Source organism: Pseudophryne corroboree, chromosome 1 (genome assembly GCF_028390025.1).
Source record: "Pseudophryne corroboree isolate aPseCor3 chromosome 1, aPseCor3.hap2, whole genome shotgun sequence".
In the NCBI taxonomy this organism is placed as follows: domain Eukaryota; kingdom Metazoa; phylum Chordata; class Amphibia; order Anura; family Myobatrachidae; genus Pseudophryne; species Pseudophryne corroboree.
In genome coordinates, this window is record NC_086444.1 from 821681227 (window position 1) to 821695040 (window position 13814).

The 13814-nt window shown below is 46.0% G+C and overlaps 1 protein-coding gene across 2 annotated transcripts in view; it reads right to left on the bottom strand.

The window, feature by feature from the left end:
* ANXA3 (annexin A3) overlaps positions 1-13814 on the bottom strand; it is an 87785-nt gene that overhangs the window by 50333 nt on the left and 23638 nt on the right. For both annotated transcript variants that reach the window (XM_063919574.1, XM_063919577.1), the window contains exon 3: positions 1184-1271. In XM_063919574.1, the coding sequence (XP_063775644.1) occupies positions 1184-1271 (88 nt within the window). The remainder of the gene's footprint in view (positions 1-1183; positions 1272-13814) is intronic.

Here is a 13814-nt window from a genome sequence, read left to right on the forward strand (position 1 = left end):
TAACCTTATTGGCTTTTTTAAGGTTTGTTTTCTTCTGGTTACATTGTGGAGAAGCACCTTTTCCCTAACTGTTTTTTTCCCTGAGAGCAGTATGGTGAGGGGCTCTTATTTCTAAAACAAAAAACAAAAAACCCCTCTCCTTGGAAACCTTGGGTTTTAGAGTGGAACAAACCAACTTTCTCAGCCAGCTCAGGAAATAATACAGATGGATTTTTAATAGTTTTTGTATCTATATGGATTTTTAATTGGACTTTTTTTAATCCGAAAATAAAATCGTTTTTAAAGTACCTATGGACACTGTGGTAACTGCTGATCACATCGATCTGGTGGAAAACGGATGAAAGAAATCTTTTGGTGTACATAGGGCCTATGGCTTAGGCGAGTGTCATTCTATATGAGAATTTCTGTATTGCTGTTGGTGGAAAGGGCTCAGCAATCAGTAGAAAGAAACCTTTATGTGAACACATCTCTGAATTACAGCGAGTCTGAAGGTTCCTTTTATAGTGGCATCAGTACAGTGCATGCTTCTGGTTAATTGTACTCTTCCACCTATATCGATAATACGCAGGTTATCATCACCAGGATAATTCTGGGGAATCTAGCAGCGCTTGAGGACCGTTCTCCAATTGTTTGTGTATATGATTATCATTTAATTAGTATAAATATTCCTCGTTTCTGAAGATTTCAGAGGTACTTCGGAACACAGTGGCGGTGTTTGCAATAAAAGACACACAAAGTGACTTAAAGGGGAGAATTTCTTGTTTTCTCATGCCAGTAGCTCCTTTGTAAAGTAACAGGAGCTATTCAGTTATTGGGCACCCAGTCCTGTGCTGGTCACAACTGCCGCATTCTCACACCCAAATGCATCAGGATTAGTCGCATAAAGTAGCTTTTCCCGTGCAAACTACTGGCTAATTGAATTCCTCCCTTAAAACAAAAATAATTGTACAACATGAGTGCCCTCCTCTTCTTCCCATCTCTCTCTCTCTCTGCCCTCCTCTTATTCCAGCTCTATAAACGGAAGGCACAAGTGATATAAACATCATACTATTTACTCAATTTAGTCTGTATTACAATTAAAAGGACTCTGCTGCCACCCAATTCCATTGTTCTGCAACAGCGTCTACAACATAAGCAATTTGCTAAATCAAAAGCATTAAGCAGAACAGATTAATAAACCTACCAAGGCCTTGGATTGCTTTCCTGACTGAATCAGCATCTCTGCCTGCACCGAATCCTGGGGAATCTTTAACTGTTCCCCTGCTGCCAACCTGTCAGGATTTAACATATAACAAACACTCTGTTAGACAAATTAGACACACAGTTTGGGTTTTATATTTAAAACTGCAATAAAACCTGGCAAATTGATTAAATTGTTGAAAAACCTTAAAAAAAAAAAAAAAATATGTATGTATTGAAATAATAGGAATTTAATGCCTACCGGAAATTCCTTTTCTTGTAGTCCGTATTAGTACCATGGGGTATAGATTGGGTCCATTGGAGCCTGGCACTTTAAGAAATCTTCAGTGTGTGCTGGCTCCTCCCCTCTATGCCCCTCCTACAGACTCAGTCTAGGAAAACTGTGCCTGAGGAGACGGACATACATTGAGAGAAGGAAAATAGACAAGAATAGTGGTAAGGCAACGAACCAACACACAACAATAACAAAGGATAGCAAAGCTAACCAGAAAAGTAACAGGGACAGCAGACCCAACCAAAAAACTTACAACAATGTAAGCAGGAACATGAAGCACTGAGGCTGGCGCCCCGCATCCCCTACAGACTACGTGTAAAGGAATTACCGGTAGGTATTAAATTCCTATTTTCTCTAACGACCTAGGGGATACTGGGATGGTATTAGTACCATGGGGAAGTCCCAAAGCTCCTAGAACGGGTGGGAGAGTGCTGAGACCCCTGCAAAACCGATTGACCAAACTGAAGGTCCTCACCGGCCAAGGTATCAAACTTACAGTATAGAACTTCACAAAACGTGTTCGAACCAGACAGAGTAGCTGCTCGGCACAACTGTAAGGCCGAGACACCACGGAGAGCCGCCCAGGAAGAACCCACCGACCTAGTGGAGAGGGCCTGAATAGAACTCGGCAGTAGCAACGCTGCTGAAGAATAAGTCTGTTGGATAGTCATCCTGATCCAACGAGCAATGGACTGCTTGGAAGCAGAACATCCAATCTTGGTAGCATCGTAAAGGACAAACAGTGAGTCAGTCTTTCTGTGATGAGCTGTCCTCTTGATGTAAATCCTCAAAGCCCGAACCACGTCCAGGGACTCTGGAGCAACAGACGTGTCAGATATCACCAAAACCACTATCTGTTGATTTATGTGAATAGCAGACACCACTTTTGGCAAAAAATGTGGATGAGTCCAAAGCTCCACCTTATCCTCGTGGAATATCAAATAAGGGCTCTTACAGAATAAGGGCTCTTACAGAATAAGCCCTCCATTTCCGACACACACCTCGCAGAGGCCAATGGCAGCAACATGGCAGTCTTCCAAGTAAGATATTTCAAGTCCACCCTGTGTAAAGGTTCAAACCAGTCCGACTGGAAAAAAAGGTCAGGACCACGTTGAGATCCCACGGAGACGTGGGAGGGACAAAGGGTAGTTGAATGTGAAAGACACCTTTTAAGAACGTCTGTACCTCCAGAATCACAGCCAACTGTTTCTGGAAGAATATGGACAAGGCAGATATCTGAACTTTGATGGAGCCTAACCGTAGGCCCATATCCACGCCTACCTGCAAGAACAGCAGGAAACGGTGAAGTTGAAATTCCACAGCAGACTAGTTTCTACCCTCACACCAAGAAACATATTTCTTCCAAATTCGGTGGTAATGCTTTGACGTGACCACCTTTCGGGCCTGAACCATATTCGAGACCACCCTGGAGGGAAAGGTATCTGTTTGATAGACACCATATGTTAGACCGACATTAGGTCGACAGGGTCGAAAGGTCGACAGGAAAAATACACTTTTTTATGTAACATGTTTTTGGACTATTTCATACCTTCTTTATCCATGTCGGCATAGAGTTGGTTATAAACCTTGTGGTGAGCGCAGCGAGCCCCGCGAGGGTATGCCTTTCTACAATTGGGAGTCCCAGATGACAAAACTATCAACACAAACCACAAAAATGCAAAAAACATGGTGTCTACCTTTTTCATGTCGACCTTTTGACCTGTCGACCTTTTGACCCTGTCGACCTAATGTCTGTCTAACATATGGTGTCTATCTATTGACTGTCTAACTAGACACTATATCTTTCATACCGGAACCGGAGGGAAGTCCTTTTCTGGCTATAATCTCCCTCTCAACTTCCATGCGGTTAAACATAGCCACAGTAAGTCAGGATAGATGACCGGCCCTTGCTGGAGAAGATCTTTTAGAAGCGGCAGAGGCCAGGGCTCGTTGAGGGACAAGGTTAGGAGGTCCGCATAACAGGCTTGACGAGGCCAATCAGAATTGCTTGAACGCATTCTCTTGAGTCTTTACAGAACTCTGGGAATGAGAGGAATTGGAGGGAAGAGATATATGAACTGGTGAGTCCACGGTGCAGTCAGGGCGTCCACCGCTACAGCTTGTGGATCCCTCATTCGGGAACAGTAGCGACGCAGCTTCTTGTTGAGCCAAGAAGCCATCATGTCTATCAGCGGGCAACCCCACTGATGAACCAGCTGTTGAAACATCTGAGGGTGAGGGCCCCATTCCCCTGGATGGAGATCATGTCTGCTGAGGAAGTCTGCTTTCCAGTTGTCCACTCCCAGAATGAACACGGCCGACATGGCCCGCTCGTTGCTTTCTGCCCAGAGTAGTATCCTGAACACCTCTCGCATTGCGGCTCTGCTTTTTGTTCCTCCCTGTCGATTTATGTACGCCACCGCCGTGGTGTTGTCCGACTGGACCTGTATGGCCTGATGTTGGAGGAGAGAGGAGGCCTGTACAAGAGCAGTGTAAATTGCCCTGAGTTCTAGAATGTTTATCGGAAGGGAGGGCTCCAGACGCGACCACCTTCCTTGGAACTGAGCGCCCCTTGGGTCACAGCACCCCACCTGTGGTGGCTCGCATCCATTGTCAACAGAATCCAAGACTGTATCCCGAACCACCGACCTTCCACGAGGTGAGAGATCTGCAACTACCATAACTGGGAAATCCTCGCTTTTGGTAAGAGGGAAATATGAAAATGTGATCCCGACCATTTGTCCAGCAGATCTAGTTGAAATGGACGGGCATGAAACCTTCCGTACTGGATTGCCTCGTAGGTGGCCACCATCTTGCCTAGAAGGCGGATGCAAAGGTGCACCGAAATCTTAGGGGCTTGAGCACGGAGTGAACCATAGTTTGAATCATCAAGGCTTTGTCCACAGGGAGGAAAACCTTCTGAGACAGTGTCCAGTATCAATCCCCAGGAACTGAAATCTTTGTGACGGTTCAAGGTGCGACTTCTGCAGATTCAGGATCCACCCGTGCTTTGCAACAGTCGCTCTCTGGACACCGCCTTTATGAGGAGATCATCCCAGTAAGGGACTATGTTCAACCCCATCACGCGGAGCTGCAACATCATTTCCGCCATGACTTTCGTGAACACTCTCGGTGCCGTGGATAGGCCAAAGGGCAAGGCCCGAAACTGGAAGTGGCGGTCCCGCAGCCCAATCCTGAGATAAGCCTGATGAGGGAGCCATATCGGGATATGTAAGTATGCATCCTTGATATCCAGGGATACCAGGAATTCCCCTTCCTCCACGCGGAGACCACCGCCCTTACAGACTCCATCTTGAACTTGAATACACGTAGGTTCAGAGATTTGAGGTTCAAGATCGGCCGTACCGAACAGTCCGGTTTCGGTACCACAAATAGGCTTGAATAAAATCTTTGCTTGTAACAGAGGAGGGACTGGAACAATAACCTGTGTTTGTAGCAGTCTTTGAATGGCATCCTGCAAGGTAACTATTGCTACAGGTGAAGCTGGTAAGCCCGACCTGAAGAATCTGTGAGGAGGGCGTGCTTGAAATTCCAACCGGTAACCCTGGGATATTAGGTGTCTTGCCCAAGGGTCCCGGCAGGATTCTGCCCAAACCGGGACAAAATATTGTAGTCAAGCACCCACCTGATAGTCCCCCTGCAGTTGGGGCCAACCATCACGCGGAGGGCTTAGTGAAGGAGAAACCGGATGTATGGTCCAGGGATCCAGCAGCCGCTGGTCTGCAAGATTTTCCACGTGTTCCTCTAGCTGCATTTGAGGCACCCCTGGCCCTACCTTGAAACCTGGCCACACGAAAGGACTGTAAAGATGTCTCCTTAAAAAAAGTGTTCAATTCCTTTGAGACAGGAAATGTGGCAGAAGATTTAGGCTTCACATTAAAAAACGACTCTTCATCAGGTTCTGCGTCTTTATCTGGGATATTGAGGACCTCCCTGATAGAATATATTAGGGCTTCTATACCATGAGACAGAGTAATGTCACATTAGTCCTCATCTACTTCGCCATCTTCCAAATCTGGCATGTCAGTGTCAGATTGGAGGACCTGTGGGAGTGTGCGTTTCTGTGAAACCAATGTGGATGGGGGGGGGCACAGAAGCCTGTCTGTAGTCAGAAGTACGTATTAAAAAATCATCCACAGATCTTTTAAGCATGTTTGTACAGCAGAACACACACACACACACTGTGTTATTTCACTGCTAGTGTGTGTGTAACAGTGATATAACACAGAACCCCAAACAGCCTGTACGGAGTGACACAGAGAGGGATAGAACCAGCACACTATGCCTCAACAGCTAAAGCAGCGCTTTGTTGGGCATAAACTAGAGCCTTAGATAAGGAACTAGTTTCACTTTCAATATAGATTGCTTCCCCCTTTTCTACAACCCCCTTGGTACCAGTACAAGGTGTTTTCAGAGGGTCCTTGGAGGAGCAGCGCTTCCCTGCATGCAGCCTGGGGTCTGATGCTGTAAGAAATGGCGCCTTCTGAGCTGCTGGTCACGCGTTCCGGGAAGCCTCGTCCCCTCAATGGCGCACAGTCCCTGCAAGATATTTATACTGGCTTTCATTATTTATGCCTAGAAAACTGAGTTAAAACCCCTTTTCTGCACCAGAGCCAGTCTGGGTATGCAGCAGGCACCACAGCCTGCAGCGCCGCATGGCGGCATGCTGTCGGCGTGCGCGCACACCCTGGGGGTATGCGAAACAGCAACTCAGGAGCTTTGTCCTGTCATCAGGGATCCGGACATTAACCCTATGAGAGGTTGGTTCAGTCCCCCCCCCCCTAAGTCCCACAACACAGGCAGACTGGTGCCAGCCAGTGCTGCCTGAAAATAAACTAAAATAAAGTTTTGAATAAAACACTCTGGAGCTCCAGAGAATGCAACCAGCTCCTTGGGCACATTTTTCTAAACTGAGTCTGCAGAAGGGGCACAGAGGGGAGGAGCCAGCACACACTGAAGATTTCTTAAAGTGCCAGGCTCCAAAGGACCCAATCTACTCCCCATGGTACTAATATCATCCCAGTATCCCCTAAAACATGAGAAAATCTGGAATGTTTAGGTTTTTTTTTCCTCGGGGGAGGGGGGGGAAACTGTTTTTGTTAAACCTCCAAATTTAAAACATTAAATCTGTAATATAAGTAGTCAAGCAAAAAAGAAAATAAAAGAATATGAGAACCACTTACTTCAATGTTAACAGAATATAGAGGATACAGATTAAAAAAATAAACAAACAATAAACTGCAAGTTGCTTCATAAGAAGTATCACAAAGCATTAGTCTACCTAGTTGCAACTCAGACCATTAAATTGAAATGGTAAACTATAGTTATATACAGATTAGTGTAACTATAATGACCCTGTTTATCACCATCCGCATCCAAGCACTGCGATAATTGATTACATCGCACGAATGTATCAATTATGGCATGCAGGGACAGAACTTGCGAACTTCGTGAAAAATACCCCGATGCCCTGCTGCGCATGCGCTGCCACTGCCAGGTCGACCACCCCCACCGCGGTAAATATACTCACCAGTCGAGGGAGCCAGACCCTGTGCACTGCCGTGACCCCCGGTGCTGTAAAGTGAGCTGCCGTTTTGCAGAGTCCCTTTACTGCACCAGGGGTCACAGCACAGCATATGGGAGACCTGGTGCCTGGCAGCCCGTACAGGAGCACCGATCACTGTCTCCTGGACAGGTAAGTATGTTTTTGTTTTTTTACTTTTTGTTTTGTTTTTACCAGTGATCAGCTTGTGTGTCCATCGGACACACGTAGCTGATCACACTGCCGGGTACCTGCACAGCTTTCTCTGTCAGGGTGCAGAGAAAGCTGGGCAAAAGGCCACATATCGAGGTGCTACCCTGTGATTTCACCAGCCTGAGCTGGCAACATTATCACAGGGCTCACTGAGATTTTTTTCACTTTTTTTTTTTTTTATAAATTCGTCCCAGATCACATCTCCCATTGTAAGTATGAGAAATGCGATGTGGGTTACAACAAAAAAAAGTGAATCAAAGGATCTGGACCAGTTTTTCACGAAAACTGCTCCAAAAGCCCTTTAATACATGTAAGTGATACTAAAATAATGTAAAAAGGGTGTGAAAACACCCTTTCACACATTTTTTTTGTAAAAAAAAAATGTTAATAATAGGCTTCTAAGTCATGGTTTTCCTAAAATTATCTTCCTTTTAATGCTACACTGCTCAAAAAAATAAAGGGAACACTAAAATAACACATCCTAGATCTGAATCATTGAAATATTCTTATTAAATACTTTGTTCTTTACATAGTTGAATGTGCTGAAAACAAAATCACACAAATTATCAATGGAAATCAAATTTATTAACCCATGGAGGTCTGGATTTGGAGTCACTCAAAATTAAAGTGGAAAACCACACTACAGGCTGATCCAACTTTGATGTAATGTCCTTAATACACATCAAAATGAGGCTCAGTAGTGTGTGTGTGTGGCCTCCATGTGCCTGTATGACCTCCCTACAACGCCTGGGCATGCTCCTGATGAGGTGGCGGATGGTCTCCTGAGGGATCTCCTCCCAGACCTGGACTAAAGCATCCGCCAACTCCTGGACAGTCTGTGGTGCAACGTGGCGTTGGTGGATGGAGCGAGACATGATGTCCCAGATGTGCTCAATTGGATTCAGGTCTGGGGAACGGGCGGGCCAGTCCATAGCATCAATGCCTTCGTCTTGCAGGAACTGCTGACACACTCCAGCCACATGAGGTCTAGCATTGTCTTGCATTAGGAGAAACCCAGGGCCAACCGCACCAGCATATGGTCTCACAAGGGGTCTGAGGATCTCATCTCGGTACCTAATGGCAGTCAGGCTACCTCTGGCGAGCACATGGAGGGCTTTGCGGCCCCCCAAAGAAATGCCACCCCACACCATTACTGACCCACTGCCAAACCAGTCATGCTGGAGGATGTTGCAAGCAGAACGTTCTCCTTGGCGTCTCCAGACTCTGTCACGTCTGTCACATGTGCTCAGTGAGAACCTGCTTTCATCTGAAGAGCACAGGGCGCCAGTGGCGAATTTGCCAATCTTGGTGTTCTCTGGCAAATGCCAAACGTCCTGCACGGTGTTGGGCTGTAAGCACAACCCCCACCTGTGGACGTCGGGCCCTCATACCACCCTCATGGAGTCTGTTTCTGATCATTTGAGTAGACACATGCACATTTGTGGCTTGCTGGAGGTCATTTTGCAGGGCTCTGGCAGTGCTCCTCCTGTTCCTCCTTGCACAAAGGCGGAGGTAGCGGTCCTGCTGCTGGGTTGTTGCCTTCCTACGGCCTCCTCCACGTCTCCTGATGTACTGGCCTGTCTACTGGTAGCGCCTCCATGTTCTGGACACTACGCTGACAGACACAGCAAACCTTCTTGCCACAGCTCGCATTGATGTGCCATCCTGGATGAGCTGCACTACCTGAGCCACTTGTGTGGGTTGTAGACTCCGTCTCATGCTACCACTAGAGTGAAAGCACCGCCAGCTTTCAAAAGTGACCAAAACATCAGCCAGAGAGCATAGGAGCTGAGAAGTGGTCTGTGGTCACCACCTGCAGAACAACTCCTGTATTGGGGGCTAATTGCCTATAATTTCCACCTGTTGTCTATTCCATTTGCACAACAGCATGTGAAATTGATTGTCAATCAGTGTTGCTTCCTAAGTGGGCAGTTTGATTTCACAGAAGTGTGATTGACTTGGAGTTATATTGTGTTGTTTAAGTGTTCCCTTTATTTTTTTGAGCAGTGTATATCCTTGGATATTTCTTTCAGCTAGGAATTTGCCTAATCCATTTTTTAAACATATTGACTGAGTCCGCCATTACTACCTTCTCTGGCAGAGAAGTACAAAATTTTTACTGCCCTTACTGTGAAGAATAAATAATTCTCTTGTAACCTCAGACGGTGTCCACGTGTCCTGTGTAGCAATTTTTCAAAAAACAAATCTCCTGATAGATTCCTTGTATTGTCCCTTTATGTATTTGTAAATATTAATAGGACGTCCTGTCAGCCGCCTCTTTTCGAGTGTAAACATATTTAACCTAGTAAGCCTTTACTTATAATCCAGTGCCTCTAAAAGGAGTGTACACACGGTGAGATCCTTGCTATGTCCGATTTTGACTATGCGATTTCCTTTGAACTTGAGCACAGATAGCAGACAGTACAGATTTTGACTATCTGTGCTTGAGATTTTGTCTATGTACGATTTTGACTTTTTGACTATACTTTTTACTAGATTGTACACTAGATAGTCAAGATTGACTTGCCTGCACAGTCTATGTAGCCATACGATACCGACCCCACGGGAGCATGCATTGGGATTGAATCTGTATCGCAAGCTGCCTAACACCTTGAGATATGCACTAATTTTCCTTAAGATTTTGACTATTTGTATAGTCAAAATCTTACATATTTATCTCACTGTGTGTACACACCTTTACCCCTTGATCAGTTTGGTAACTTGCCTCTGAACCCTTTCAAGTTTCATAATATCTTTTTTATAGTTTGGTGCCCAGAACTGGACACAATATTCAAGGTGTGGCCGTACCAATGATTTGTAGAGTGGCAGGATTACACTCTCATCCCTTGTCTCCATTCTCAGTTTTATGCATGCCAAGACCTTATTTGCTATTGTTGCTGCACTTTGACACTGGATACTGCTACTAAGTCTATTATTGATGAGCACTCCCAAATCTTTTTCAACTACCGTTTACCCTACATGTTCCCCATTCCCATTTGATTTATAGGCTGCCCGATTGATCTTAGTCCCAAGGTTGCATTACTTTACATCAGGCCTGGCCAACCTGTGGCTCTCCAGCTGTTGTAAAACTACAAATCCCATCATGCTTTGCCACAGTTTTGCTTTTAGAGAATGCTAAAACTGTGGCAGGGCATGCTGGGACATGTAGTTTCATAACATCTGGAGAGCCACAGGTTGGCCAGGCCTGCTTTACATTTTTGAAAATTCAACCTCATTCTCCATTTGTCTGCCCAAACCTCCAGTTTAAATAAGTTGATCTGTTGAGACTCAACATCCTTGTCTGAATTACTCTACACAATTTAGTGTCATTTGCGAAAATCGACACTGTGCTTTCAAGACCCACTCCTAGGTCATTAATAAATATGTTAAACAGTAGCGGCCCGAGTACTGACCCTTGCGGTATTCCACTGAGCACTGAGGCCCAGTCTGAAAACATCCCATTAACCACCACACGCTGTTCCCTGTTATCCAGCCAATTACTCACCCAAGTATAGATATTTCTTCCTAAACCAAGCTCTCTTAACTTGAAAATCAGTCTCATATGTGGCACTGTGTCAAAGGCTTTAGCAAAATCTAAATAGACCACATCCACTGCTTTACCCTGATCAATATTATCACTCACTTTCTCATAGAAGCTCATTAAGTTAGTTTGACATGACCTGTCCCTCACAAACCCATGCTGGTTCCTATTAATAACCTTGGAGGTATCCAAGTACTCTTGTATGCTATCCCTTATTATACCTTTCAGTATTTTCTCCTTTTTCATGACTCTTACTTACTTGGAAACTGGTCTACCCATTTCAGACCGCCTGAGACGGGTCTTACACGGGAACCTGACATGGGAGATCCCAGTGTGCTACCTGCCTCAGACGCCCAACTACTGCTGACTCCAAGCGCCATATTGCCAGGTTGTTGATATCAGTGGTGACGCGGCAGGGGCAGCGCTTGGAGATCATGTGATCTCCAAGCGCCGCCCGTACACAGAGCGTGAATGGGAAACGGGCCGCATCGACCCGGCTCCCGTTTACACCGCACAGTGAGCCGGGTTGAACACATGTTCAACCCTTCTCACGACCAGGGCTGAAATACCGGGTCACTCAACCCGGTATTTCAATCCTTGCCCCTTGCAGACTGCACCTGAACACAGGTTAAGCACGCTCATGTGCCAATAACCCGTGTTCATAGGTGGCGGTCTGAAAGGGGTATCAGTGAGACCAGCACAACCATCCTGTTAACTAAGCTGAACAACAACAAAATAAAAAAATAAAATAAAAAAAATAAAGTATCTGAAATATTCACATACTATAACCGCAAAATAAGATTTTACTTACCGATAAATCTATTTCTCGGAGTCCGTAGTGGATGCTGGGGTTCCTGAAAGGACCATGGGGAATAGCGGCTCCGCAGGAGACAGGGCACAAAAAGTAAAGCTTTTCCGATCAGGTGGTGTGCACTGGCTCCTCCCCCTATGACCCTCCTCCAGACTCCAGTTAGGTACTGTGCCCGGACGAGCGTACACAATAAGGGAGGATTTTGAATCCCGGGTAAGACTCATACCAGCCACACCAATCACACCGTACAACTTGTGATCTAAACCCAGTTAACAGTATGATAACAGCGGAGCCTCTGAAAGATGGCTTCCTTTAACAATAACCCGAATTAGTTAACAATAACTATGTACAACTTATGCAGATAATCCGCACTTGGGATGGGCGCCCAGCATCCACTACGGACTCCGAGAAATAGATTTATCGGTAAGTAAAATCTTATTTTCTCTATCGTCCTAGTGGATGCTGGGGTTCCTGAAAGGACCATGGGGATTATACCAAAGCTCCCAAACGGGCGGGAGAGTGCGGATGACTCTGCAGCACCGAATGAGAGAACTCCAGGTCCTCCTTAGCCAGAGTATCAAATTTGTAAAATTTTACAAACGTGTTCTCCCCTGACCACGTAGCTGCTCGGCAAAGTTGTAATGCCGAGACCCCTCGGGCAGCCGCCCAAGATGAGCCCACCTTCCTTGTGGAGTGGGCCTTTACAGATTTAGGCTGTGGCAAGCCTGCCACAGAATGTGCAAGTTGGATTGTGCTACAGATCCAACGAGCAATCGTCTGCTTAGACGCAGGAGCACCCATCTTGTTGGGTGCATACAATATAAACAACGAGTCAGATTTTCTGACTCCAGCTGTCCTTGCAATATATATTTTTAATGCTCTGACAACGTCCAGTAACTTGGAGTCCTCCAAGTCACTTGTAGCCGCAGGCACTACAATAGGCTGGTTCAGATGAAATGCTGACACCACCTTAGGGAGAAAATGCGGACGAGTTCGCAGTTCTGCCCTGTCCGAATGGAAAATCAGATATGGGCTTTTGTAAGATAAAGCTGCCAATTCTGACACTCTCCTGGCAGAAGCCAGGGCTAGAAGCATGGTCACTTTCCATGTGAGATATTTCAAATCCACCTTTTTTAGTGGTTCAAACCAATGAGATTTTAGGAAGTCCAAAACCACATTTAGATCCCACGGTGCCACTGGAGGCACCACAGGAGGCTGTATATGCAGCACTCCCTTAACAAAGGTCTGGACTTCAGGGACTGAAGCCAATTCTTTTTGAAAGAAAATCGACAGGGCCGAAATTTGAACCTTAATAGATCCCAATTTGAGACCCATTGACAATCCTGATTGCAGGAAATGTAGGAATCGACCCAGTTGAAATTCCTCCGTCGGAGCACTCCGATCTTCGCACCACGCAACATATTTTCGCCAAATTCGGTGATAATGTTGCACGGTTACTTCCTTCCTTGCTTTAATCAAAGTAGGAATGACTTCTTCCGGCATGCCTCTTTCCTTTAGGATCCGGCGTTCAACCGCCATGCCGTCAAACGCAGCCGCGGTAAGTCTTGAAACAGACAGGGACCCTGCTGAAGCAAGTCCCTCCTTAGAGGTAGAGGCCACGGATCTTCCGTGATCATCTCTTGAAGTTCCGGGTACCAAGTCCTCCTTGGCCAATCCGGAACCACTAGTATCGTTCTTACGCCTCTTTGCCGTATAATTCTCAATACTTTTGGTATGAGAGGCAGAGGAGGAAACACATACACCGACTGGTACACCCAAGGCGTTACCAGCGCGTCCACAGCTATTGCCTGCGGATCTCTTGACCTGGCGCAATACCTGTCCAGTTTTTTGTTGAGGCGAGACGCCATCATGTCCACCATTGGTCTTTCCCAACGGGTTACCAGCATGTGGAAGACTTCTGGATGAAGTCCCCACTCTCCCGGGTGAAGATCGTGTCTGCTGAGGAAGTCTGCTTCCCAGTTGTCCACTCCCGGGATGAACACTGCTGACAGTGCTATCACATGATTCTCTGCCCAGCGAAGAATCCTTGCAGCTTCTGCCATTGCCCTCCTGCTTCTTGTGCCGCCCTGTCTGTTCACATGGGCGACTGCCGTGATGTTGTCCGACTGGATCAATACCGGTTTTCCCTGAAGCAGAGGTTCTGCCTGGTTTAGAGCATTGTATATTGCTCTTAGTTCCAGAATGTTTATGT